Source organism: Saimiri boliviensis, chromosome 11, assembly GCF_048565385.1.
Source record: "Saimiri boliviensis isolate mSaiBol1 chromosome 11, mSaiBol1.pri, whole genome shotgun sequence".
Lineage (NCBI taxonomy): Eukaryota > Metazoa > Chordata > Mammalia > Primates > Cebidae > Saimiri > Saimiri boliviensis.
Window position 1 is genome coordinate 17,792,585 of NC_133459.1, and position 26,580 is coordinate 17,819,164.

A 26,580-nucleotide genomic window follows, 5' to 3' on the forward strand; every position below is an offset into this window, starting at 1 on the left:
TCAGATTTCCAGTTTTTCTTCTCTCTTTCACACACCACAGTTAGTTCATAAAATTTTTTTGTTTTACATTTTTTACACCAATGTAACAAAAAGGTGGGAGGGAAGGGAGGCTGGCAGACAGTGGATTTTATGCCTATAAATGTGGGGACGGGAGGAAGACGGGGCCCCCGGGTGAACAAAAAACCACACAGTCTCTATGGAAATGTGGAGAGCTGAGAGCGAGGTGTGGCGGAAGCAGGCTCGGAGCCGGAGGAGGGTGGCTATGGGGCTTTATTCTCAGGGAGAGATGGCGCTGTGCGGTCAATGATGCAGCTGTTACGTGACCTGTGGGGAGGGAAGGGACCAGGGGAGGGAGCAGAAAACAAGTTTTCTAAGAAAGGACTCTAACGAGTGCACGGCGTCTGGTTAGCGTGAAGCAGAGGTTTAGCATTGCTGCTTTCTCTTCAAAGCCTCCACCAGGTCATTCTTCAGAGCTTCTTGTTTTGATTTGTCTGCAAAAGTCTGCACAGACCTGCAAGGGAGGAAAGGCATTATCATTAGACTCAACAGGGATGCGTGAGGCAGTGGGGGCCTGGGGGCCGCCATGCCAGTGCCTGGCTGATGTGCTGCATGGACCCACCTCCAGGGGTGAGGCTCTGGGTCACTGGGCTGGGCATCTGCCCCCCTCAGAGAGGGGCAAAGGGGCACATGGCCGAGACCTGCATCCTCTGCACCTCGCCAGGCCCTGTTGGGGGGCACACAGCTTACAGGGACAGGTGCTCACCTCTGCCCCTGGCCTCCGGTGACCCAGCCATAGTCACTAGAACTCTTAAGTTCACTCCTCTGTGTGTAGGCCCCCATGTCACCCTAAGCCACAAGGTGGCTTCTGGGCTTCCAAGCACAATGGAACAAAGCCCATCTGCTTCAGAACTGCTACCCTGGGTTGCCGGCTGGGGACTCAGGCCAGGGGCTAAGAGAGGAGGACTCTGAGACCATGCAGGTTTCTCTGTAAAAGCTTCCCCTTCGGCCCAGCCCTGCCCAGAAGAGAATTCCTCACCCCCCAAGTGCAAGGTGCAGCGTGAGCCCACCCCTGGGAGTGGGTAAGAACCAGCGTCTCTGCGTGTCTGAGCACACTGCGTTCATGGTCCAGGCAGCAGGGGCTTTCAGGCTTCTGCTGTGAGGCACCATCCACTGTTCACTTGGCCCAGAAAAACCCTCAGCCTGGACTGCAAAGGGCGGCACAGGAGAGCCGAGGGCCGCTGGGATCCCTGCTGTCAAATCCTGGATTTGTGGAGAAGTGTTCAAGGTGACTGCCTTCAACTGTGTGTGGGGACCCTCATCAACAAAGCGAGAAACAAGGAAGGCGTGTGGCGATTTCACAGCTTACAAAAGGCCTTTCACATATATTATCTCAATTATCACGGGCTTCCTGGGGGAGTCTCAACTATTGACCTGGCCAGATGTTGTGGTTCAAGCCTGTAATCCCAGCACTTTAGGAGGCCAAGGAGGGAGGATCATTTAAGGCCAGGAGTTCGAGACCAGCCTGGGCAACATAGTGAGACCCTGTCTCTACAACAAGAACAAGAACAACAACAACAAAAGAACAAAGTCAAGGCTTAAAAAAAAAAAAGCCATTAACCCAATTTCCAGATGAGGAAAGTGAGGCTCAGAAAAATACCCCCCTAGCAATTCTCTGAATGATCATTTTGTCAGATTTACCCAACATATTGGTTAGGCAAGGACTTCCTAAATCTAGGCTTTGTGTCCATGTAGAAGCAGTGGAAAGAGCGGGCGGGGGGCTGCTCAGGGAGCGTGCCAAGGAGGGTGCGCTCCGCCAGACTCAGGTTTGACTCACAGTAGCCATGGGAAGGAATCGTCAGAAAAATGAATACCCAAAGGCAAAAATGGGTCAAGGGAAGTGAAGCAGGGCCCGGGAGAAGCAACAGCACCCCAGATTGTGTTCTGGCTACCGAATCCCTAAAAGTCACAGGAAGGGCCCTCAAAATACTCAGCAGGTGCCAGAGACAAGACCTGGAAGCAAGCTGCATACAACCGAAAGAACTCCCATGAGAAATGCAGACATTTTGGTTCATGCTGGGGAAATACATGTTTCTGAGTATCTGCCCTGGACTATCCCTGGCTCTGCAGCGGCCAAAGCATCAGCCCCCACAGCCCTCAGGCTCCAAATCGCAGCCAATCCCCCAAGGGCTTCTTGCCAAGCTCTCAGCGGGGGTCAACACGGCCAGCGGGAGACGCGAGGGTAAAGCAGCAGCGCACGGGACCCTGCACCTGGGTGGTCACCGGCTCTTCTGGGAAGGAAGAGCCGCGCACGCCAGGTCTTGGCTGGACCCCACAAAGGAGAAAGTTCCAGAGCCAGAATCAAGTTAGACACAGGAAGTTAGAAGTGAAATGGCAGAGGGCAGAAGGAGCAGGGGGCTCATTTAAGGGGCAGAGCTTGGGAAGGTCACGGCCAAGCAACCTTGAATCAGTGCTTGGAGACAGTGCTCGACTCTGTGGGAGGGAGGAGCGGTCCTGAGCAGACCGGGCTGCCAGGGTTTCTATGCCAGGACGCCCCCAGTGGGCGGCCAGGGAACTGCACCATCACAGTGTACTTTAAAAAGGGTCTTTTTCTCCATGCCATGATGGAAATGTCTGATGGCCTCACCACGAGGCTGACTGGAGTCTTGGACCTTAAGCTGGCACACACAGACCAGACTGCTGCACCTAAGTCCCACGGCCTGGGAAAAGCAGCCTCGCCTGGTTTTCTAAGTGCCTGACCCCAACTCCGCCTTGGAAAGCCCACTGCCCCCCTTCTGGGGTGGGCCTTCAGTGCAGAGCCCCTGGACCTGGGCTCTGCAGCCCCGGCCGGCAGGGTTCCAAATGCCTTCTTTTTACAAACAAGGTTCCCTCCTGCTCTCCAGGGATGCTGCCTCCTTCCCTGCATTTGGATCTGTCACAAGCTCAAGTCATGGTTCTTGGCCATTACCAACAAGCAAGACTATTTTCCTTTCCATCAGCGTAACCTGTTTAAAGGAACAGCTGCAGCTCGTTAGGGCGGAAGGTTATGCTGGTCCTGGCTGCATCAGCTCTGGGTGTCCAGGCAGCTCCAGCAGTGCGCTGGGGCCGGCCAGGGTGGAGTCCAGCCCTGACTCTGCCCTCCAATCCCAGAGACTTAGAGATCAGAGGGCGAGGTCACCCCTTCCAAGTCAGCTAGCACCAGACAGCCAATGCACTGCTAAGCAGGGGGCTTATTTGGCTTCTGAGACTCCTGCACCAGCATCAGAGGCTCCTCTGAAGCATGGGGGATGCTGGGCAGGCAGACCCCCGCTGGGGACAGTCAGGCCGGTGCACACGAGTGGCTGCTGCTGGAGAGGCAGCATCCATCCCTCTGCCTGGGCTTCTTCAGAAGCAAATGCCCAATAATCAGCTGTCTCCCTCACACCCAGCCTCCGCCCAGAGTGCAAAAAACACACACGTGATAGGTGCTGTGTCACATGGGGCCGAGGCTGCTCGCCGGCCGGGGGCACACGTGGGGTTAGTGGTGGTTTACATGGCTGCGCAGCAGCAGCAGCAGCCGGACCGGCAGGGTCTCGGCGGGTTGGTGAGTCCTGTTTAGTGGGGAGGGTCTCGCGGCTCTCAGGCAGGGTACCTGGATCGGCTTAATTATCAGGCTGGATGTAGATCTGGCGCTGGGTCAGCACTTGAGAGAGCTCCCTCTGCAACTGCTTAAACTTTTGGTTGTCAGGGATAGCATCAATAGATCTACAGAGAGTGTTCAAGATGAGTGGAGCGGGAGGGAAGAGAACGATGAGAACGCAGGAACGGAGGGGACCACCGCTGAGGAGGAAATTCAGGGAGACCCACGAGGCGGAACGGGGGTGCCTCGGCGGCTTCGAGCTGTGGCGTGGCATCGCCGCTGGCAGTGGTCATGGTTTTCAGGGGCTTGTTACCACCACCCTGCAGCCTCTTCTGCATGTCTCCCCCACTTCCCAGCCACTGCCTGGGGACTGTGCAGGTTGGCCAGGAGGGAGTGTGTTTGGTGTGGATGGGCAGTGGCTGCAGGTGGCCGTCCTGACGCCTGGGACCACAGGGCTCTGACCCTGCCACAGGTCATGAAGACCAAGCTTCCCTGAGGTGGGCAGGAGATGAGGAAGACATTGGCCCAAGGAGGACGCCACCTGTTTTAAAACTGTGGAGCAGGCGACTGAAAGCTGTCGCCCACCCCAATCCACGAGCCGGGGCCACCCCAAAGTGGCATCCTGCTTCTCCTCCAGGCTGGGCTGTGAGATCTCTGCCATGGCAGTGGGTGAGAGGGCTGGGCGCCAAGGGCACAGCACGGCCCGGACTCACATGGTGCTGTGCAACTGCAGAGCGTGCTCCAGATTCATCGCCTCAGCTGACCCTGCCTCCTCCATCGGACAAGGGCCTCAGCTGACCCTGCCTCCTCCGTCGGACAAGGGCCTCAGCTGACCCTGCCTCCTCCGTCGGACAAGGGCCTCAGCTGACCCTGCCTCCTCCGTCGGACAAGGGCCTCAGCTGACCCTGCCTCCTCCGTCGGACAAGGCCTCTTCGAGGCGTGCCAGAGGCTACGCAGCTCAGGATGACAGAGCTTAGGGGAGATCCCGGGCTCCTGACTCCAAGGCCAGTGCTCACTCCACAGCTGTCTTTACTGCCCCCACTGGGCTCCGTCTTCACTCAAGAGGCCTGCCTCTGGCTCTGCCCACCATGGACCCGGAGGGTCCAGAGAGCCCCGGCCTTTGTTCAGGCTGACTGCAGAGCCGAGGGTACCAGGTGGGTGGGACAGTGCAGAACACTGGCCACTGCCAGCAGAGCACTGGCAGAGGACGTCAGAGAGGCTGAGGCCCTGCCTGCATACTGCACTCTGCTGTCTCAGGGAGCAGGCCCGTCAGAGGTGGCCAGGCTGCCTGGGGCGAGGGCACCAGTGGCCGTTAGGGTGAATGTGTCCCAGAAAACCAACGGCAGGCAGGGACCGATAGCTGCTACTGAGGGTGCAGATGACACACCAGGACTTGACTTCCCCAGATCGGCATAACGATCCTGGAAGAGGAGTACTGCAGGCCACAAACGAGGAAACCCGGGCCCAAGGCCACACAGCTAGGAACTGGCAGAGCCAGGATTCAAATCCCTCTTTCTGCTTCTAAAGCTTGTGCTTTCTGGTACATTACCTCAGCCCGTTGACAATATCCTTTGTTTTTCCAAAGTAGATCTCGTTCAGTGTACTTCTGATTTTATTTTCCATGTCCTGGAAGGGATGTGGCAAAATGGTCAGGAACCCCGGACCCACGCCGTCCCTCGGCCTGCCAGCCCTGCAGTCCCCGCTGTGGCCACTGGAGGGCGGCACAGGCCTGCTCTGGGGCACAGTTGAGTGCACTCCATGCTGCCAAGACCCCACCTGCAATCTGTGCTCAGGCGCCCTCCCGTCCACAGGCAGGGAGGAAGCCAATACCCAGGTATTGGCGGCCAACTCTGCCCATGCCTGGGAGCTGGTCTAAACCACATCATCACCCCTCGGGCTCCCCACTAATTTTGTGAACAATTCTGTGAGACCAGAGAGCACCGCCCCTCCTTCCAAAGCAACGTGGTGACAGGAGGGCCGAGGCAGCCGAAACTGAAGCTGTGCCAGGGCCCACTGGCGTTCCCAGGACCTGCCTCCTCTCCCAGTGCAGGGCCCGTTCACACCCAGGCGATCAGGGCAGACGAGACCTAGCGTGCCCCAGCGCCAGCGCCTGAGCAGAGTCTTCTGGGAGCTCAGGTTTGGGGGGTGGAGCAGGACGTGGCTCCGAAGCCGGAGCCTGCTGGCACCCAAATCAGAGGCTCTGAAAATCCGAGGCCAGAGCAAAATCCATGCCCACTCTGCCGGCTGCTGTGGAGCTAGGAGAAAGCAGCAGAGGCGGCGGCCAGCACAGCGGCTCCGGGGGTGCAGCGTCACAGCCAGGGGTCAACACAGGAGCCCAGAGAGCCCAGGCCACTCACCTCTACCAGGCGCCCAATGTTGGCTATGTGTGGGGAGCAGTCGCTCACAGTTTCATCTTTCTCCATCTGCAAATACAGAAGCATTCCAAGTCAGAGAAAGCCAGAGCTTTCTGAGCATGGCGGACAGCACAGCCCAGCTCCACGGTCTGCACAGAGCCTACTGTTCCCGCCAGGGAGCCAGCTGCAGGTGTGACAAGGTTACTTTTGTAGCCTGGGAACTGAAACACAAAATGACTTCAGTTTCAGACCATAAAGAGCCCAGTCGGCAGAAGCCCAGAGCCCCCACTTGCAAGGGAGAAGGTTTTGCTGCTGCCCAAGGTAGAGCAGGCAGATGCCCCGAGTCACAGCAGGGAGGGTGAGGGCGGCTGCCCTTGGCAGGCACCGGCTCACCCGAGCCGACTGGAGAAGACTCGCTCAGTTTGTCCTCAGGCCTCTACTGACAGGCCCAGGCCTGGGCCCCGGCCGTCCACCTGAGGTTCAGCGCCTGACACTGCAGGGAAAGCTTCCGTGCTGCTCCCGCGCCCTCCTGCTCCCAAATGGCGGCTTCGTGATGCCACCTGCTGCAGGTCGCGCAGAGAGGGACTGACAGCCTCTGACAGAGACTCCAGGCCAGAGGGACGCAGTGGCTTGCCCCAGTCACGCAGGCGGCAATGGCAGAGCCTGGGTCAAACCCTTCCTTGCTCCAGGGCCTGTTCATTCTACTCTGCGAGGGGAGTTTGAGCAAGAGAGTCTCAATGCAGACTGAGGTTGAGGGGTGCCGCAGCAGCTCGAGCCCCATCTCCTCTTCCCAAGCCCAGGAAGAGCTGGCTCTGACCCAATCATCTCAACTAGGAGGAGGGAGGCACTGGAGGCAGGCGGAGAAGGAGTTCGGCACTTCTCCCAACTGTTTCCTTCTCTGAAGCCTTATTTCCTTGACAAGAATAAAAATTCTTTAAGGAGAGATATGCCTGTCTCGTGACTCACAGAGCGCCTGGCAGAGTGCTAGGCACGTAAATGCTCAATATTACTACACTGAAGATAAGAATACGCAGCTACCATGACCAGTGCTGTTGAAATGACACGTGGAAGCTGAAATAAGAAGGAAGAAAAGAGCAGCATCAGAAGGGGTAGAGCTCAAAATGAGTTCAAACCAATTTTTTTAAAAAGCCAGCAAAGGGTGGGGTTTTCTCTCTGGAACCCAGAGAACAGCGGGGAGGCTGGCGGGGCAGATACTGTGCTCAGAGGGTAAGGGCCCTGTTGCTTCTCACCCATTTCTACTTCTCCTCATCAGGAAGAATGACTTTCAGGCTGGGAAAGGAGAAAAGGGCCCGGTTAGAGCAGAGGGCAGGAGAGAACCAAGCCACTGTCAGCAACCAGGCTTCCAGGCTTGGGCAAACCTGACCTGTGACTGCAACCCTTGACACTAGAGGGCGCCAGTGGATGACCCAACTTTTTTGAGACCATTTCCCTCTTGTCGCCCAGGCTGGAGTGCAATGGCACGATCTCAGCTCACTGCAACCTCTGCCACCCGAGTTCCAGTGATTCTCCTGCCTCAGCCTCCCCAGAAGCTGGGATTACAGGTGCCTGCCACCATGCCTGGCTAATTGGCTTTTTTTTTTTTTTGTATTTTTAGTAGAGACAGAGTTTCGCCATGTTGGCCAGACTGGTCTTGAACTCCCAGCCTTTGGTGATCCACCTGCCTTGGCTTCCCAATGTACTGGGTTTACAGGCATGAGCCACCGTGCCTGACCGACCTGGCTTTTGTCAAATAAGGAAGAATAAACTCTGCCAAGTAAACGCTAGCTTGAAACTGATCCAGATAACAATTTTTGATGGTCTTGTTAAAACCATATGCTGGCACGTTTTAAAGTCAGAGATCACGAGGAGCCAGCCAGGCTCACTGTGAACAAGCCCTTCCACGAGAACACATTTTTTCCTGTTTTGGTTTGGATGCTGGGCTGGAAGAAAACAGAACTACTTAAATAGGATTGCATCCTTCTGGCAGGTTCCCATCTACCATCCTGCTCCTGTGGCTGAGAGGAAGGGCAGGGTGGAGGCCTGCTGACAGGGGTGGGCACGGGGCCACGTTTCCAGTCCCCTCGCCTACCCCCGCCCCTCCCCTTCATAACTGGTCAGGGTCAGCTCACTGGCACAGAATGATGTGTGCACTGCATATGTGACGTGGCACCCTGTAGCAGTCTCTACCTGCCTTTGGTCAATTTGTTGTCTAAGATTTAACTGAAGGCCCAGCTGAGAGAATTACCGGCAACCTATCGACTGTGTCAAGGGTTGAGATGGTCAGAGGGTTACTATAGAACCCAGAAACCTGGGCTAGCTACAGAATGAGTGCAGCTACTGGGCACGGAGCCAGACGGCGGCCATCCTGCTCCCTCATCTTCCTAGGAACCCTGCTTTAAACCCAAGGAAACTGAAGCTTAAAGATGCAAGAATCATACAGCACTGTTAGATTCTGACACCTCTGCTCTTCCTACTTCAGCACGCCAGTTAAATGTACCTGGGCAAACGCAAACCAGATATTTAGGCTCAGGTATGCATTCCGTGGAGTACACAATGGGGAACTGCTGACTTGCAAACAGATCCTATGAAGAGACGTGTGGTTTTTAGATAATTTCAAGTCTGACCAGGACGCGATGTGGCTGCTAGGAAAGGTTCTGTGCAACTTGAAGGTGCATAAATGACACTGTTAGTCATGCCCAGATTAGGGCAGCATTCCCACCCCATCACACGACGAAGACACTGCCGATGCCAGCTTCCAACCCTTGCTGGGGAAGGCAGTGCTTCCCTCTGTTCTGTCCTGGCCCAGCTACATCTGCGGGGCTGGATTCTGTTTAGGGCACTGTTTTTTTTTTTTTTTTTACTTTTTTAAATTTTCTTTTTTTAAGAGACCAAGTCTTGCTGTGTCACCCAGGCTGGACAGGAACTCCTGAAACCCTCCACCTAAGCCTCCCACATCACTGGAACTACAGGTGCGTGCCGCTGTACCCTGCCCAGGCACTGGGTTTTAAAAGCTTTGAAAAAGTTAGAATTCATCTTCTGAAAAGGTCTGACACCAAGAAATGGGAAAGAACTAGGGCTGTCCAGGCTGGGGACAGGGGCTGCTGGTGTGTGAGGGAGACCTAAGAGACTCTGGCAGGGCTCTGGAGGCCTGCTGTCTGCCAGGCGACAGACCTCACCTGTGCCGCTGCAGATGGCAGAGGGGGAACCGAGCAGTGAGAGAACATCACAGCTCGTCGGGCTGGGCTCGGTCTGTTCTGATAGAGCTGTCCCTGACACGCATCTGCTCACAAAGCCATGTGCTCCAGGGCACCAAGGGGTCTGAGAAAGGGGGTGGCATCTGACAAAGAGGAGGTCCAGGTGAGAGCAACAGTCCAGAACCTGCTGGGAGTGGGAACATCATCTGCCACTAGCAAAACACTGCTGCTGAGACAATGGGGTGGGCTGCCTGCTGTACGGGCACTGGGGAGCACCCTCAGGAGGAAGGGGCTCCATCCACCCATCTTCAACAAGAACTTCTGGATGTCGAGCCCCAGGGACTGTGTTCTCCCCCCACGTGGAGGTGGTCAAGGTGCCTGGGCTCAGGGCTGGGTGGAGTCAGCCATGTGGACAGGGAAGCCTGGGGGTCGGATGGAAATGAATGAGGCCCTTCCAGCAAATCGGAGTCTCTCCCAGCTCCATGCAGAGGGCAGATTCCCGGCTACCCCAGGGAAGGGATGAGGGCTTTGAGCTCACTGTGGGGCCCATTTTAAATGGACACCAACAGCCCAAAGTGAGGCCCAGGGTCATCAGGGCAAGTCCAGTCACATCAGCAATTCGGCCTCTTGGTGCCCATCTTTTTGTTTCAGAATCAAGTCATCTTCCAACGAACAGGCGAAACCCTCTGGCCGCCAAAGGTAGATGAGGTCAGGTGGAGAAGGCTGCTGGGTCTCGCCGTGTGCAGCACTGTCCCCAGGGGCAGACGGACACCCCAGAACACAGGGGGCCTCAGCCCATGGTAGGGAAGCTGAGCCCACGTCAATGGCCACGCAGGGGCTGGGGCGGGAAGGAGATGCCACCTGGGGAGCAAGGGGCACAGGGCTCAGTGCACCCGGCCACGTTTCCGTAGCCTTTACCCACTTGCCCACGCCCCTCCACACCTGGTCAGGGTCAGCTCACTGGCAATACCAACCCACCACAAATAGAAGGATCTGTGCAATGCATATTTTATTACATCCTTATAAAAGTGGCTGCCAGAAGGAAAACATTTTTATGTGCTGTGGCTGCACAGATGTTCCACAAGGTGGTTCTAACAGAGTCTGAAGCGGGAGCCTGGCCCACGCATCCCCAGCAGGCACCTCTCCTCCTCCCCATGGCCCTAACACGGCCAAGGGTTTAGAAACCAAAATCGGCAGCCTTTTCCCCAGGGTCGGGTATACTGCACCTCCCACTGCCACGCAGCATCTTCCAGCACGGCCCCCACTCAACAGCTCTGAGACCCCACAGCTGCTGTGCTGCAGCCCCCGAGGAAAGGGCCCAGGTTCGTCTGTGTCTCCATTTCCTCGCCTTTACCTCGCACTGAATAAACAAATGTAAGGCCCAGGGCGGGGCCTGCCAGAACGGCAGGTGTCACCGGCTGTCACAGCACAGCTCCATCCCCACAACTGTCCTGGCCTCTGGTGTCCTCCTGGTCACCACGCTGCGCTGTGGGTCAGCCAGGACTCATGTGCAGCCAGGCCAGAAGACGGTGGTCAGCCGGCCTCCCAGGGAAAGTTAGGGTTGCCTGGTTTACGAAAATGTTGAATCTAGAATTGTACATATTCTTTTTTTTTTTTTGAGACGGAGTTTCACTCTTGTTGCCCAGGCTGGAGTGCAATGGCGCGATCTCAGCTCACCGCAACCTCCGCCTCCTGGGTTCAGGCAATTCTCCTGCCTCAGCCTCCTGAGTAGCTGGGATTACAGGCACACGCCACCACGCCCAGCTAGTTTTTTGTATTTTTAGTAGAGACGGGGTTTCACCATGTTGACCAGGATGGTCTCGATCTCTTGACCTCGTGATCCACCCGCCTCGGCCTCCCAAAGTGCTGGGATTACAGGCTTGAGCCACCGCGCCCGGCTGAATTGTACATATTCTTAAAAGTCTCTCCTTGCAAGATACGTGATAGTAGCAGTAAAAGTTGTTTTCACTGTTTTTGAGACAGGGTCTGGCTGTGCTGCCCAGGCTGGAGTGCAGTGTGGTTGTCATGGCTCACTGCAGCCTCTGCCTCCTAGGCTCAGGCCATCCTCCCGCCTTAGCCTCCTGAGTAGCTGGGACTACAGGTGCATGCTGCCTCCCCTGGCTAGTTTTTGTATTTTTTTTGCAGAGATGGAGTCTTACTTTGTTGCCCAGGCTGGTCTCAAGACTTGAGCTCAAGCAATCTGCCCACCATGGCCTGGGATCCCAGTGTTGGGATTACAGGCATGAGCTACCATGCCTGGCAAAAGTTATTTATTGAGCATAAAATGGTGTGTAAAAACACTTTTTATTTCTACTCTACAATGATCTTTCCGGTTATTTTTTTTTTTTTGAAAAAAATTAAAATTTATTATGTTTTTTAGAGACAGGGTCTTGCTCTGCTGCCCAGGTTGGAATGCAGTGATGTAATCATAGCTCACTATAAGCTCTAACTCCTGGGCTCAGGCGATCTTCCCATCTTAGCCTCCCAAGAAGCTAGGACTGCAGGTACCACCCCACTCAGCTAATTTTTTGTTTTGTTGGGAGGGAGCAGGGGGGACGGTGCAGCTATTGCCCAGGGTGGTCTCAAACCCCTGGCCAAGCAATCCTCTTGCCTCAGCCTCTCAAAGTGCTAGAATTATATCATCAAAATGGGCATTATCAACACTGAGTTTCAAAGACGTGGAGTGGTCTGTCTAGGTCACAGAGCTGGATAGATCCTGGGCTGGGATCTGAACCAAGGTCTGGGTGATTCTGAAACCTGCTTCTCTTCCCAGAAAACTGAAGGACAAACCACAATCCAAGGTTCAGAGAACCTGAGCAGGGTCCATCCCTGCCTCAGCCGCCTCCTGCCAGGGATCTCCGGTCCCTTCCCCTCCTGTTTCTGCCCTTCACAGCATGGGATGGTTGTGGGGAGCCTGTCTCATGCCAGCTTTCCTTCTCAGCCAGGCACTGGTCACTCTACCCCAGGTCATCTGACAAAAACCCAGCTGCCCCTCGAAGCTATGCTGCTCAAGCATGTCCACCCCTGAACCCAGGAGCCCCACGCAACACCAGGAGCATGTCTGCAGCTGCAACCAGGCCTCCCCAGCAAGCGTGCACTCCTGGGCCTGCCAAGTCGGGCCCGGCCCACCCTTTGTTCCCTCCATCTGGAAGGGTGATGGGCTTCTTCCCTGTGACGAATATACTGCCTGGCCTAACTGCCAAGCACAAGTCAGGGAGGACGTTCCCGCTAGGGTACACAGGCAAGAGACTCCGCTGGGTTTTTACTGCCTGAAGATATACTGCGGGTGTCTACCGCTGAGTGGGGAGAGAGGGCTCACTAGCCAATGACCCGCCTGATCTCCCCACTCAGCAAAACACTCCAGCTTCATTTCTAAATATTTAGAAACTGAAAAAATATCAAACGAACATCTGCAGGGCCCGTCCCCGGATGGGAAACCTTGGACCTCTCTTCAGAGATTTACAGTCTCGCCTCTTTCCCACATCTCCTGTCACACGGGAGAAGGGACCTCTCAGTACGACTTCCTTTTCACTATTTTGGAACTCGGGGCTGGCAACCTTTTTTCACTTGCTCCACAGCCCTCCCACGGGGGCCCACATGGCAGTGTGCCAGAGGGCACCTTCTGCCTGCCATCCCTCACGTGTCCACAAGCCTTGGCAGGAAGGTATGACCTGGCCGTAAGGAGCCTCCAAGAGACCTGTGGCTCACCTCGCCAACAGCCCCACTGCTGCAGGAATTTGCCAAGACACTTCTGCTATTCACCTTGTCTTCCAGTGGACATCTTCAGAAACATCTTTTGGTGGTAGTGGGTGGGAGGAATAAATGGCGAAAGTGATGGAGGCAGGGCTGGGCGGAGGGAGCGTGGCCTGGCTGCCTGCTAGCTGTGTCCTCGCTGGCTGGCAGGCACAGCTCAGGCTCTCCACCTCTGTCACACGTGCCCAGGAGAGTGGTGCTCTGCCCCCGGCCACTGGCCTACCATCAGCTGCCTACACTGGGACTCGAGTGGGCATGGGGCACAGCCTGGTGTGCCCACAAAAGGGATCTCTGGAGGTGCCAGTAAGCCAAAGCCGGTGGTCTTCTCCAGATGGGCTGTGGGAAACAGGAAGATGAGGGTGCGCCCGGGGCCACACACGGGGAAGGGCAGGTGTGGCTGCTGCCAAGGTGAGGCAGGCTGGGTCAAAGACCCTGGGAGAACTGGGAACCCACGAGGCCTTGCTGAGTATGCTGATGCTGGCTGAGAGGGCTCTTGGGGTCAGGGCCTGGCACTGTGGGCCTGGGGAGATGGTTCCAAAACCAACCTTCCCCTTCCTTCCTGACACACGTGGGGCACGTGAGCGTGCGTGACCTGGATAAGGCCAAGTTTCCAGAGGAAAAGCCCTGCCCAGGTTGTCGTGAGGTCTGTGTAAGGAGGAACTCGAGTGAGGGGCTCTCATCTGACCCCACCTCACATCTCAGTTGTGGCCCAGCCCGACCACTCTGCTCCAGAATGCCTCCCAGCCTGCCCTTCTTCCCCTGCCGCTCTCCGTTTCCGTCCCTGCCACCTCCTGCCTCAGACAGACACCAGCTTCTGCACTGACCACCATGTCTTCTCTCCTGGATGACTCTAACTGCTTTCCCCAGGCCCACTGGCACAGCCACCTTCTGAAAACGCAGTTGTGATCAGATCACTGGACTCCCTAGAAACCTCAAAGCCCCACTGACTGCTTCTAGTAGTGAATGCACTGCCGTGGCCACTTGTGGCCAAGTGGCTTTCTGCAGGAGGCCATCCTGAAAGACAAAAGGCACAGCCACAGGAGGGGCCCAGAGGGTGGCGCTGCTCAGCACACACCCAGGGAGCCCCGACCCCATGTGGGCTCTAGAGGGTTGGCCCTGCTTCCAGGGCTGCCTGCTTCCAAGGCCACAGGGCCACTGCACCTGCTCATGCTGGCTGCAGAGACAGTGTCCTGTCTACACTGAGCTGACTGACCCATGTACTTCCATCTGTTTGTTTATTTAGCAGTCATCAAATGGCAGGCGCAGGGGATGAATTAAGACCAGAACAGTTGTGGTGTGGCAGAAAGCAGCGTATTTTTTTCTCACCAGACAAATCTGAGTTCACATCCTGGCTTTGCGTCTTACTAATTTATATGGGCAAGCCAGGGGCGGTGGCTCATGCCTATAATCCCAGCACTTTGGGAGGCTGAGGCGGGTGGATCACCTGAGGGCAAGAGTTCCAGACCAACCTGACCAACATGGAGAAACCCCGTCTCTCCTAAAAACACAAAAATTGGCCAAGCGTGGTGGTACATGCCTGTAATCCCAGCTACGTGGGAGACTGAGGCAGGATAACTGCTTGAACTCGGGAGGTGGAGGTTGCAGTGAGCCAAGATGGCACCACTGGACTCCATCTTGGGCACCAAGAGCGAGACTCTGTCTCAAAAAAAAAAAAAAATGTTTTTAAAAAAAGTTATATGGGCAATTTATTTGAGTTTGATTCTCAGCTATCCTCACCTGTTAAATGGGAATAACTGGACCTTGCTTAGAATCTAATCAGAGGGGACAGGCTGCAAAGCATGCACGTTCACGCTACCACCGATCTGCTCACCTCTCCCAGAGCCCTTCACCTGCCAGCCAAGCAAGCACAGCCGTTTTCCCAAGGCTCCTCTGGGACCTGTAGCCAAGCTCTGCAACCTTCACTTCCCCTGTTTGCTCAGAAGCTGTGCACCATTAACTTAGAGTTGTCTACCTCATTGCAATCCCTCCCACTTCTGTAGTTACTTACACTGGAACCCAGCCCCAGCTTTAATGCACCTCAAATGAATTATGTGATCGGCCATTAGAATGATGACAGAGCATGAATTTCCTCATTAAAGCCCCAAGAGCAAGAGGCAATGCAAACACAGTCCGAAGCCCTGGCCATGGTGTGCTGAGGACAGGCACTCATCAGGCCTGGGTCTCACTTGGCAGGAGACACTGCTCACAGCATGCCGGAACCAGGCTCTGGCCATGGGCTGACAGCTCTGATTTAAACTATTAGGAGGGCTGAGGATTAAATATTTGTCCAGGTCACTGTAAACCAGGTGGAATTATCAACAGCCTGGAGTGGTAAGTGGTGCAGGAAGCAGTCTCTGGATACGGAGTCAGGATTTTCCACCCACTCCCCAGGTGGCAGGATGTGGGGGGAGTTGAGCTGCAGGAGAGCTGGCTGTCTGGGAGTTTGGCTGCTCCTCCCCAGCCAATGGCCCCTGGAAGATCAGAGTCCACTTCCATGCAAAAAGACAAAGCGCCCCTATGAGCACTAATGCACAGTTCTGGGATGGGACCGGGACATCCCTGCCCAGAGGCCAAAAAGAGGACCCCAACATCCTTTCTGGCCTCCGGCCCCTCTGACGCAGGAGAGGCAGCAGGGCTTCTACAGGTGGAGGGGGGATCCCAGGGCATGATGGCTGACATTCACCTTGAACCATATTTTTAAAATGCATGTAGATGTTGTTGTAACTAGCAGAATACAAATTCACTTAAAAGATTTACTACATTGGGCTGGGCGTGGTGGCTCACGCCTGTAATCCTAGTCCTTTGGGAGGCCAAGCTGGGCAGATCACTTGAGGTCAGGAGTTGGAGACCAGCCTGGCCAACATGGTGGAACCCCATCTCTACTAACAATACAGAAAAATAGCTGGGCATGGTGGTGCGTGCCTGTAATGCCAGCTACTTGTGGGGCTGAGGCAGGAGAATCACTTGAACCCAGAGCGGAGGTTGCAGTGAGCCAAGATCACACAACTGCACTCCAGCCTGGGAGACAGAAACACTGTCTCACCAAAAAAAAAAAAAAAAATTTACTACCTTGATCCATTCGGTCATATTTTTTTTATCCACAGCTATCGAGAGCATAATTATCCTACTGAAAGAGCTCTCTGATGTTAAAAGGAATCCTCACAGTGGAGAGTCAGGGACTATTGGAACCGAGAATGGAAGGGCATCCTTTCAGAAAGTGGCTCCCTCCTGAGGCTCTCAAGGCCGTGTGGTTTCTGCTGATACCAACTTCGCTGGAGGCAAAGCCGGGTCCTTCTGAAGCCCAGTTGTGCTTGGTCTGTGCTTTCTCTTTCCCCTTCACAGCAAGCATCTGGTGGCGCTGCACCGTCACAAGGTTAAGGCCTTCTCTTGGGATGGGGGTTGAAGGGGCCTGAACGTGGACCCTTATACAAGGATCTTAAACCCACCTAGATGCTTATAGGAGCATCTGTGGTAGAAGGGCAGGCAAGTCTGCTCAGGGGAGGCAGGACCTTCTGGTCCAAGCCCAAGTTTGCCTCAGACAGAACCTGGGAGCAACGCTGTAGAGAAGGGTTGCTAGTGATACCCACACAACAGATGGGTAAGAGACAGGTATCCAGTGGGGCACTTCTTAAATTTCAATGTGCACACATTACCCGGAGAGTTCTGTGAACATGGAGATCCTGATTTGCTAGGTCTGGGTGGGGCCCGGTATTTCTGCCTTTCTGACAAGCTCTTTGGTGATGCTGATGGTAGTCGTTGGACTAGCCTAGGGTAGCAAGGTGCAGCAGGTAAGCGGCTTCCAGAGCTGGTCTGACTGATGGGCCAGGCACGGCCACAGAGACGGCAAACAGAGCCACGCACCGCTTCTCACAGCACGACTGAGCCTGAAGCATGGGGGTGTGTGGGGCCCTGAGGGGTATGGAGGAGCCACGGCCAGCACCTGGCCTCCCTCAGCAGAAGGCTAGCAGGGTGTCGGTAGCTGTGGGCAACCATGTATAGCCTAGAGGGCTTTCATTTGAAAATGCGAAGCCCTACCCACTTGGATGGTGGATTTATAGCCGGCTGAACACATTTATCCTCAACGGGGCCCCCGCTCACTCATCTATGCAGGTCAGCGCTGGGGCCAGCACCGGCGGGCACAGGCAAGTGGCCGGGAGCGGCAACTCTACCTGTCTGGTGAGGCTGCCTCCGAGGTTCATGGTGCCAGAGCCGGATTTGTTGGTCTGCAGCCACAGCATCACCGTGGAGGTCAACTTGTAATGGGCGGTGCGGCCGCTGGATTTCTCCTGGAAGGACAAGACAGAGACCTGCTGAGCTGGGGGAGAGCCTGAAGCGGCCCCTTAAATTCAGGGTTATCCTAACATCTCCCTTCCTAGGTCATTATTAAAATATTTTGTTTTGAGACAAAGTCTGGCTCTGCTGCCCAGGCTGGAGTGCAGTGGTGTGATCTTAGACACTGCAGCCTCCGCCTCCCAGATTCACGTGACTCTCCTGCCTCAGCCTCCCAAGTAGCTGGGATTATAGGCACCCGCCACCACACCCGGCTAATTTTTTTGTCTTCAGTAGAGATGGGGTTTTGCCATGTTGGCCAGGCTGGTCTTGAACTCCTGACCTCTGGTGATCTGCCCGCCTCAGCTTCCCAAACTGCTGGGAGTACAGGCATGAGCCATCGCACCTGGCCTCACAATGTTATTTTTCTTATAAAACCCTGACTGGTTTTTAAAGGGACAACATTTCTAAGTGTGTATTTCTTTTGGGAACTTAATCATCAATGACTACTGCAATCTTGACTTATCTTGATCCAAATGGCTTTGAGGCATTTTTCAGAGTTAGCAGGGGTTCAGAGATCACAGCATTCCCCCTGCATCTGCTGGAGAGCAGGGGTGCACTGTTTGGTGTGCCATCTATATTCAGCGGCCCCGGCCACCAGCTGCTGGGGGGCAGTACCTGCACTTCCACCACGTGGATGGAATCCCAGCAGCCTTTGATCTTCTTTGATCCATCTCCAGCCTTCTTTATGAGGATCACTCCAGCAAAGCCATGATCCAGATCCCAGAGGTAGACAGATGAGACACCGCCTTCAAAATACCTGCAGGAAACAGGCCAATGTGCCTGTTAGATGTTAAATGACAGATCATCAGCCTGGGTCCCAGGCTGTTGCTCAGCAAAGATTCACCTGAACACCTGTCTGGGATTCGGGGCCCTCCCTGCAACAGTTGTAGGAGCTGATCCTTGGGTGTGTTCTGATCGTCCTCTCTCTGGGGGAGGTGGTGCAGCATCCTTGGGGGAATAGTAGGTTTAGTGTCGTAAAGATGAATTTGAGTTTGGGCTCTGCCACCTCCTCTAGCTTTGTGGTCTTTGGATTACTAAACCTCTCTGGGCGTCACATGCCTTCCAGATAAAGAACGCAGTACAGCGAGTGACATCCAGTGATAATCCATGCAGGCCACAACCACTGGAATGACCACAGTTGTTTGATATTTCTGTCTTTTGGGATATTTTATAGGGCAGATGAGAAAATATAGCAACAAACTCCCTACATCCTGATCCCTCCTGAGTCCGGCAGACCAGGGCTCCTGCTGGTCTTTTGGAGCAACTTCTCACAAAGCGCTAGCTGGAAATGAAGGGCTCAGCCTGAGACAGAGCTTCCTCCTCAAATCCGAGTCAATACAGAAACATCTCTTTTTTTCTTTCTGAGATGAAGTCTCACTTTGTCGCCCACGCTGGAGTGCAGTGGCGCCATCTCGGCTCACTGCAACCTCCACCTCCTAGGTTCAAACAATTCTCCTGGCCTCAGCCTCCGGAAGTAGCTGGGATTACAGGTCTGCACCACCGCACCAGGCTGATTTTTGTATTTTCAGTAGAGGTGGAGTTTTGCCATGTTGGCCAGGCTGCTCTGGAACTCCTGACCTCAAGTGAGGAAGCCTCCCGCCTTGGCCTCCAAAGTGCTGGGATTATGGGCATGAGCCACCACCCCCGGCCCAGAAACATTTCTAATTATGATCAAATAGAAGAAGGAAAGAAAAGGCCAGATGAAAAAAGGGAATCAGTCTGGGATCCCAAACCCAACCAACCCAGGTCAACTACTGTGGCTCACTGGGGCTGCCATGAGCAGAGTCGAGGGGTGGGATCAGCTGATGGAAACCGCAAGTGCTGCTGATAACCAGCGGAGACCATGTGAAATCTCATTTCTTGTGGGGAAAGTCTGTAGCCTCTCCAATCCCAATTAAGCCCCAAAGAGAGGAATCTCATCTCTGCTGATAACCAACTGTGAGCAATCTCAACTCTCACGATGAGCACATCTTTATCAGAAAGTCTCAGGCCTCTCTGACCCTCTATTAAGCCCCAGAGCCACGGTGTGGCAGGTGTATTCTGGGAGCACACTCCCTCAGCCCCACACAGCTGGGAAGGTGGGCAGCATGGTGCACTGGGTGGGCACAAGGCTTGGGAGTTGGACACAGTGATAGCTCTAGCACCCCCAGCTATGAGCTATGCTCAGGCATACATGTGCCCAACAACTATTTACTAAGGGACCAGCTGTGTGAACATGGGCCTTAGGGACTTAATCTATTTTCTAGGGCTGTTGAGAGACAAAAACAATTAGGAAACTAGACACCTGCCAAACGGTCATTGTTGTTTACATTATTAAAATTAAGTACTAGAAATTAACATGTATCTATATATTATGTCTCACCAAAGCTATTATGTAACAAAAAATACACATGGTAAACGTTAATATTTAGAGAATGTGGGTGATGGGTATACAAGAATTCTCTGTACTCTCTCCCCTGCCCCTGCCCCTGCCTTTTTTTTTTTTTTTTTTTTTGCAATTTTATAGTAAGTCATACTATTCCAAACTAAAAAGCTTTTGTAAAAAATCAGTACACAAATACACCAGAGTGTAATGGAACTAAGAGACCATCAGACCAAGGAAGCAAGGCACCCTCCCAGGAGAATGAGAATCTCCTGCTTGTGTTCATAAAGACACAGGGTGCCCTGGCTGGTCTGCCCTCGCTCCAACCCGCAGACCTGCGGAGCGCCCAGGGGGCTGATTCAGGTGGGCTACCCTCGGACCTCCCTTGCAGGGCTCCCTCAGGCATGCTGAGGCCAGCCCCTGCTGTAGGACCACATGTGCCCCATTCCTCCCTCTTGCACCACCCACTGCGATAAAGCTATCAAACTGAATTCACCACCGTGCCTCCCATGGGCGAGTCTGCAGGAGGGAGATGAGGGCAGGACCGCCTGGCTGACCCAAAAGTCACTCAGGAAACACCTGTGGGATGGAGGTGTCCGGTGCCAGCTGCTGAGCTAATCGCTGGTCACTGTGCAGGTGGGGAAGGGTCTAGCTCTGGCAGGTGGAGCACAGGCATCCTTCCTACCAGAGGACAAGGACCACTGGATGAACAGACACACCTGTGGGGCCCAGAGCTCACTGCTGGCACAGGTGAGGTCCAGGAAACTGGCCAACATTGGCACTCAGGGACCCCACTTCAGAAGATCATTTCCTTTACTTCAGTTTCTCTCCGAACTCCCCCAACTTGGGGCGAGGCAAGGTAAGCAGATGAGTGTTTTGGTCCAGGGCCCAAGGCCCCATCTATCTCCATAGGGCCCTCCTGGTCTGGACCGGCCCCACACAGTGCTGGACAGACCAGGCACTTCTGGAATGCTCCCGAAACACCTAGAGAGGGACTGACCGCGCCTGCTGGACCTGGGGTTTAGCAGGGCTCAGATGACTGGCAGTGTGGGCTCTGTGAGCCTTTCTGGCTTGTTCTCCTGGATTCTCGCAAGTTAACTTAGGAGGCACATCAATACTACTGAGGAAAGAGCAACTCCCAACAGACCTGCTCATACCCTTCATGTTGGCGACAGATGGGTTGGTTCTAGCACACGGTTTTCCCCTTCAGTCGGCTTACAGGGAGAGCAGCCCCACATCAGAAGTGGGGTAAGAAAAAAAAACAAAAAAACCCAGAAACACCCACTTTGAAAACTGTGGCTTTTCTTGTGCTGGCAAGAAGGATGGGCCAATCGTTCCTTCTTCCCTTTGGCCGTTCTGGAAAGAAGGCTTGCAGCTCAGGCATTTCATCCTTCCGCTCCTTCACAGCTCGGTGCAGAGCTGCGGTGCCGTGCCTGCCCGTGGCTTGCTCTTTTCTGTGTACTGGGATGCCGCGGGGACGCAGATCAGGCTGCCCTGGAGGGGGAACCAGGACAGATCCCAATGGCCTGACAGCCCTTGTTGACACTATCTAGTGACCAGTTCAAAAGCACCAGGTGGCCTACGGCTGCTTCCCCTCAAACCCATCCCTGAGTGCTCCGTTTCTTCCAGAAAAATAAAACAACCGCATTAAAGTTTTATAAGGTGGAACCAGCCGTTTCCAGTCCAACGTCCCACCCCATGGCCTGGCTCCCACTGTGGGCAGCTTTTCCTTGGCGGGCCACAGTGACCAGGTCTAACGTTTCAAATGCTGGGGCCAGGGGAGGTAAAAACGCAAGCTCAACTGTGACCTCTTTGTGGGGTTACTATTCTTTTACCCACAACTTAAAAACTTACTGCAAGAACACTATCTTTTTTTTTAAAAAAAAAGGAAATCTGAAAATTAGCCCACAATACCATAAATCAACTTATCCCATAAATCTGATTTTTCCAAATTCCCTTCCAGTCCAGATGCATGATTTTTATATAACCGTGAGCACAGCAAGGGTACCACGCTGAATTCGGCTGTTCTCACTTGGCACAGAATCATGTGCATTTTTCCACGGAGCCACATGACCTCCATAATCATTTTTAATAGCAAGGACAGTATTCCAACGGGTAGTATCCTCATTTCCCGTCGGTTTGACTTTTAATAAAGAAACAACGGCAGCAGAGTTAGAGGTGGGGCAGTTGGTCTCTTGCTTTGAATCTGCTCCCTCTCTGAATCGGGGTGTTCCCAACTGAGGTGAGTCAGACGTGCTGAGACCTGGCACCTGCAGGTACAGCTTAAACACTGCAATAATTCAAGAATGGACTTGCTTTCCATTCACAAAAAGGGATCTCCAGGGACTGGAGCAGCCACAAGTCTCAACCTGACATTCTGACACAAAGGGAGCAGAGGACTGAGCAATTATTAAGGCCAGTTTCAGAATCGCCTGGAAGCATCGGCCTCTCGGGCAAGTGCTGTCAGGACGGCTCCGGGCACCTTCAGTGGGAGGTGACTGCAGGGCGCACAGACAGCGCCCCCACTGCGTGCTTTATGGCCTTGCGCTGTGCGTGAAACATTAATTAAAGAGGGACCACAACACATTTTTGAAAATTTACTTCTTACCTACTGTACTTTGATCATAACGACATGAAACAAGGAAAAAAATAATTTTTATGTGGTTTGCATTTATGAGTTTTTACATAAAGGCTTTTGTGGGTATTTTAAGAATGTGCTAAAACGTTGTCTGAAACCACATGAAGCCATCTGAGGAGTCGCCCGCCAGAACCAACAGCCCACACATGGAAGCACTTTAACTGGCCTTTGTGTATTTAATGAGTCAAATAGTATTAATATTGTTTAAATGCTAACATGCTATTCCAATAAGGTGGCTCTGCCATCGCCAGCGACTCACTCTCAGGCCTCGCACGTCCATGTGAGAGAATGCTCAAATGTGGCCAGGCGCCGAGAGCAGGCTGCAGAGGAATTCACCCGCCCTGCCTTGGCCCTGCCCGTGCCTGACAATTTCAAAATCCCCAACTCTGCAGGGAGGGAGGAATAGGCCCGGGACTGACTACCACAGCTTGGCTGATTTGGGCTCAAGGAAAAGCCCAGAAAGTCCCTGCAGTGAGGTCTCTAATCAAGGAGGAAGAAGGGAGAACTCTTAATTTTATTTATTTATGTTTTTTGAGACAGAGTCTCACTCTGTTGCTCAGGCTGTAGTGCAGTGGCATGACCTCAGCGCATTGCAACCTCCACCTCCCAGTTCAGGTGATTCTCCTGTTTCAGCCTCCCAAAGTAGCTGGACTTCCAGGGGTCTGCCACCACACCTAGCTAATTTTTTTTTATTTTTAGTAGAGACGGGGTCTCACCATGTTGCCCAGGTTGGTCTCTAACTCCTGGCCTCAAGTGATCCACCAGCCTCAGTCTTACAAAGTGTTGAGATTACAGGTGTGAGCCACTGCGCCTGGTCAAGAACCTCTTTTAAACATGCAGGCCCAGGGCCAGGTGCAGCGGCTCATACCCGCAATCCTAGCACTTTGGGAGGCTGAGGTGGGAGGACTGCTTGAGTCCAGGAATTCAAGGCCAGCCTCTATAAAAAAATAAAACATGGAGGCCCAAAAAGAAAAGCACAGGCTTTTCTAGGCTTCCTTCCTAAATGGAAAGCAGCACAGGGTTGAAATCAATACCCACAGTCAAGAGGCTGAATGACATGCTCAAATCAGGGCTCCCAGCGGCCAGGACAACACAGGGACTATCTCGGAAAGACCGCAGAGAAATCTGCTTGGACAAGTGTTGACCCATGAAGCTGGGGGGTGAGGGGGTGGGCTCAGAAGCTCCAGGAAGATGAGGAGAGGGCAAAATGACAGATCCACCCGGAAATGACTGGGAGCAAAGTCCTGGAGTCACCTGTTTGCTGGTGTCTGCCAAAGAGCTAACTCCTTCAATTGAGTGTCATCCATTTTACCAATGGTCCTGGTGGCTTTTAAGACTTTCCTAACATAGATTAACATTTTGTTTTGGTTTGGTTTGGTTTTTTGAGACACGGTCTCACTTTGACGTCCAGGCTGGAGTGTGGTGGTACAATCATGGCTCAATTCAGCCTTGACTTCCTGGGTTCAAGTGATTCTCCTTCCCCAGCCTCCCAAAGTAGCTGGGACCACAGGTGTGCACCACTATGCATGGCTGCTTATGTTTTATTTTTTTGTAGAGACAGGGTCTTGCTATGTTGCCCAAGCTGGTCTCAAACACCTTCTTGGGCCTCCCAAAGTGCTGGGATTACAGTTATAAGCCAGTTCACCCAGCAAAGATTAACATTTTAAAGGCAAACAATGCCAGAGCATTCGGTCAGCTGGGACTAAGCCACTCTGAGTTGGCTCTGTAAGTCCTACCATGTGAAAATTATGCTGATCACAACAGACAGATATAGGTTTCAAAACTCCAGGAGACTGGCAAACCAGAGGGCACCTCTGAGCTGGAGGAGCCAGGAGCCAAGGGCAAGGCCCTCCCATGAGGCCAGCTGTTTATCAGCACAGCTGATTACAATTAAAACATCTGGTAGGTTTTCCTCTATCATCGCCTTGGTCCCTAAACATGGATCAGCTAAAAGCCTAATGTGCCAGTAACTCTCTTCTTCTCAGAGTTTTTAAGGTTGTTTTTCCCTGAAAATCACTCTTCCAGTTGAATAATGTCATAGTCGCATATATAGACTCTATGCCCGTAACTTTTCAACCACAGGACTTCTGGGGGTAAGGAGAAAAAAGGGAAAACGTAGTATTTCACACTCAAAATGACCCACTTCACAGAAGTAAAAAGAAAAGAAAAAAGATTTCAGCTCCAAAAGCTTTACGGAATGTCTGAAGCTGAGGTGTGCATGGAGACCTGGGATGGAAACCTGTTCTGGGAATCTGAGCTATAACTAGAAATTACTCAATTCCCAGGCCTGACCAACACTGGGCTGCAAATGTAACAGGGAAAATGGGAATGGAAGGGGCTTTGAAGTGGGCCTTTCCTCCTTCCTTTCAAATCACCCCCGTGAGAAGAGCTGGCTCCCAACAGGTAATGAGTCACATGCCCCAAGAACCAAAGCCAGGGCAGACCTGCCGGGAGCGGGGCTTTCCAGCACGAGCTCACTGAGACACAACCTTCTGGCTGTTAGCGGGCTGGGCCACACTCACAGGACTTGAACGTCTGGCCTGAGACCATCTGTGACGCTGAGGCATAGGCAGCGCCCACAGATGCCGCCAAGTTAGGGGCATCATAAGGTAAGCTCCATAGATGCTGGACCAGGCTTTTTCCTGTAGTCAACTTCACTGAATAAAGCCCAGTGAACAACAAAGGAGTATTTATTTGGCACCAACATAGTGCAAAAAACCTTTTCATTTGTAAAATCAAAGAGCTGGATCAGAGCCCAGTATAGAGGGTCCCTCCCAGCTCTGACATTCCAGGATTTGGTGGTTGCATCAGGGCCTACATGAGACTGACTGAGCACCACAGAGCAGGTTCCTAACATCTTAAGTCTCTGTCAAACCTCTGCTTACACACCTCCAGTGATCCGAACTCATGACATTCCCAAGGCACAAACAGTTCTGTTCTGAACAACTCAGATAGTTCTCTCTGGACTTGAATGAAAACTTTTCACTACTGCCTTCTGGAATCACATGAAACGAGAACGTAACACACTTTCCTGGTATAGTCCTTTCGAGCACTTAAAACTGGCTTACATAAACTCCAAGCTTTCTCTCTTCTGGCCTTCTCATCCTTATGTTATTCCTTATGTGACTCAATACCTTGTTTATGCTTCTGAACATACTCCAGGTTGCCAATATCCTTCTTAAAAGAACAGAAAATGATGCCCCAACTAAGTGTTGGCCAGGCACAGTGGTTCACACCTGGAATCCCAGCACTTTTGGAGACTGAGGTGAGTGGGTCATGAGGTCAAGGTATTGAGACCATCCTGGCCAACATGGAGAAACATCATCTCTATTAAAAAAAAAAAAAAAAAAAATTAGCTAGGTGTGGTAATGTATGCCTGCTACTTGGGAGGCTGAGGCAGGAGAATTGCTTGAACCCGGGAGGCAGAGGTGTGGTGAGCTGAGATTGCACCACTGCACTCTAGCCTGGGCAACAAGAGCGAAACTCTGTCTCAAAGAAGAAAAGAACACCCCCCTGCCAACCCCGCCCCGACACACACACAAAACAAAACAAACAGAAAGAACAGAAAACAATGTCCCAACTAAGTGTTAATCAATGCAGAGCAGAGACCAGCACATCTCTTGGCAAACAGGCTACTCTTCCCTCCAGCACTCAAGACCCGATTAGCTTTCATAGCAATCACACCTGATTCATGCTGACACAAACTGAACCTGCGGTCATCTCAAATGGAGTATTTTTTTTCTTTTTTCTCTCTCTTTTTTGAGACAGGGTCTCGTTCTCTTGCCCAGGCTGGAGTTCAATGGCATGACCATGGCTCATTGCAGCTTTGGCCTTCTGGGCTCAAGTGATCCTCCCACCTCAGCCTCCTGAGTAGCTGGGACTACAGATGCATGCCACCATACCTGGCTAATTTTAAATTTTTTTGTAGAGACAGAGTCTCGCTATGTTGCTCAGGTGAGTCTTGAATTCCTGGGCTCAAGTAAGCTTCCCACTTTGGCCTCCCAAAGTGCTGGGATTACAGGCACGAGCCACCATGCACAGCCGAATATTTTTTCTTACGTGTTGCCATGAAATTGCCTCTCACATCCTGGACTTGAGAACTTGGTAGACTGGACCCAAGAACGTCACCTTCCACTCAAATCTGTTACAGATCACTCTCAAAGACATGCTTTCAACATTTCCACGTCTCTTTTGGGATTCTGAGTCTGTCGTGATCTGTATTCTATCCAAGCCACTCTTCCCCAGGGGTCTTTATGCATAGGAGTAGATGTGAAAGCAGGAGACCGTAGAAGTGAGGATGTCACTAAGTTCCAGATCGAGAGTCAGTATAG

At 53.1% G+C, this 26,580-nt stretch overlaps 1 protein-coding gene and 1 pseudogene across 2 annotated transcripts in view; both read right to left on the bottom strand.

Moving 5' to 3' along the window:
- The window catches only part of CAPZB (capping actin protein of muscle Z-line subunit beta), a 152,032-nt gene continuing 125,452 nt past the window's right edge, over positions 1-26,580 (bottom strand). The window contains exons 5-10 of one of the 2 annotated variants that reach the window (XM_039473488.2): positions 17,865-18,006; positions 17,087-17,203; positions 5,974-6,039; positions 5,166-5,242; positions 3,629-3,741; positions 1-511 (exon numbers count right to left, since the gene is read on the bottom strand). In XM_039473488.2, coding sequence (XP_039329422.1) covers positions 3,639-3,741; positions 5,166-5,242; positions 5,974-6,039; positions 17,087-17,203; positions 17,865-18,006 — 505 coding nt within the window. In that variant the 3' untranslated portion in view covers positions 1-511; positions 3,629-3,638. The remainder of the gene's footprint in view (positions 512-3,628; positions 3,742-5,165; positions 5,243-5,973; positions 6,040-17,086; positions 17,204-17,864; positions 18,007-26,580) is intronic. The other variant, XM_039473489.2, reaches the window with a different exon arrangement.
- LOC141580354 (uncharacterized) lies at positions 6,014-15,151 on the bottom strand (annotated as a pseudogene).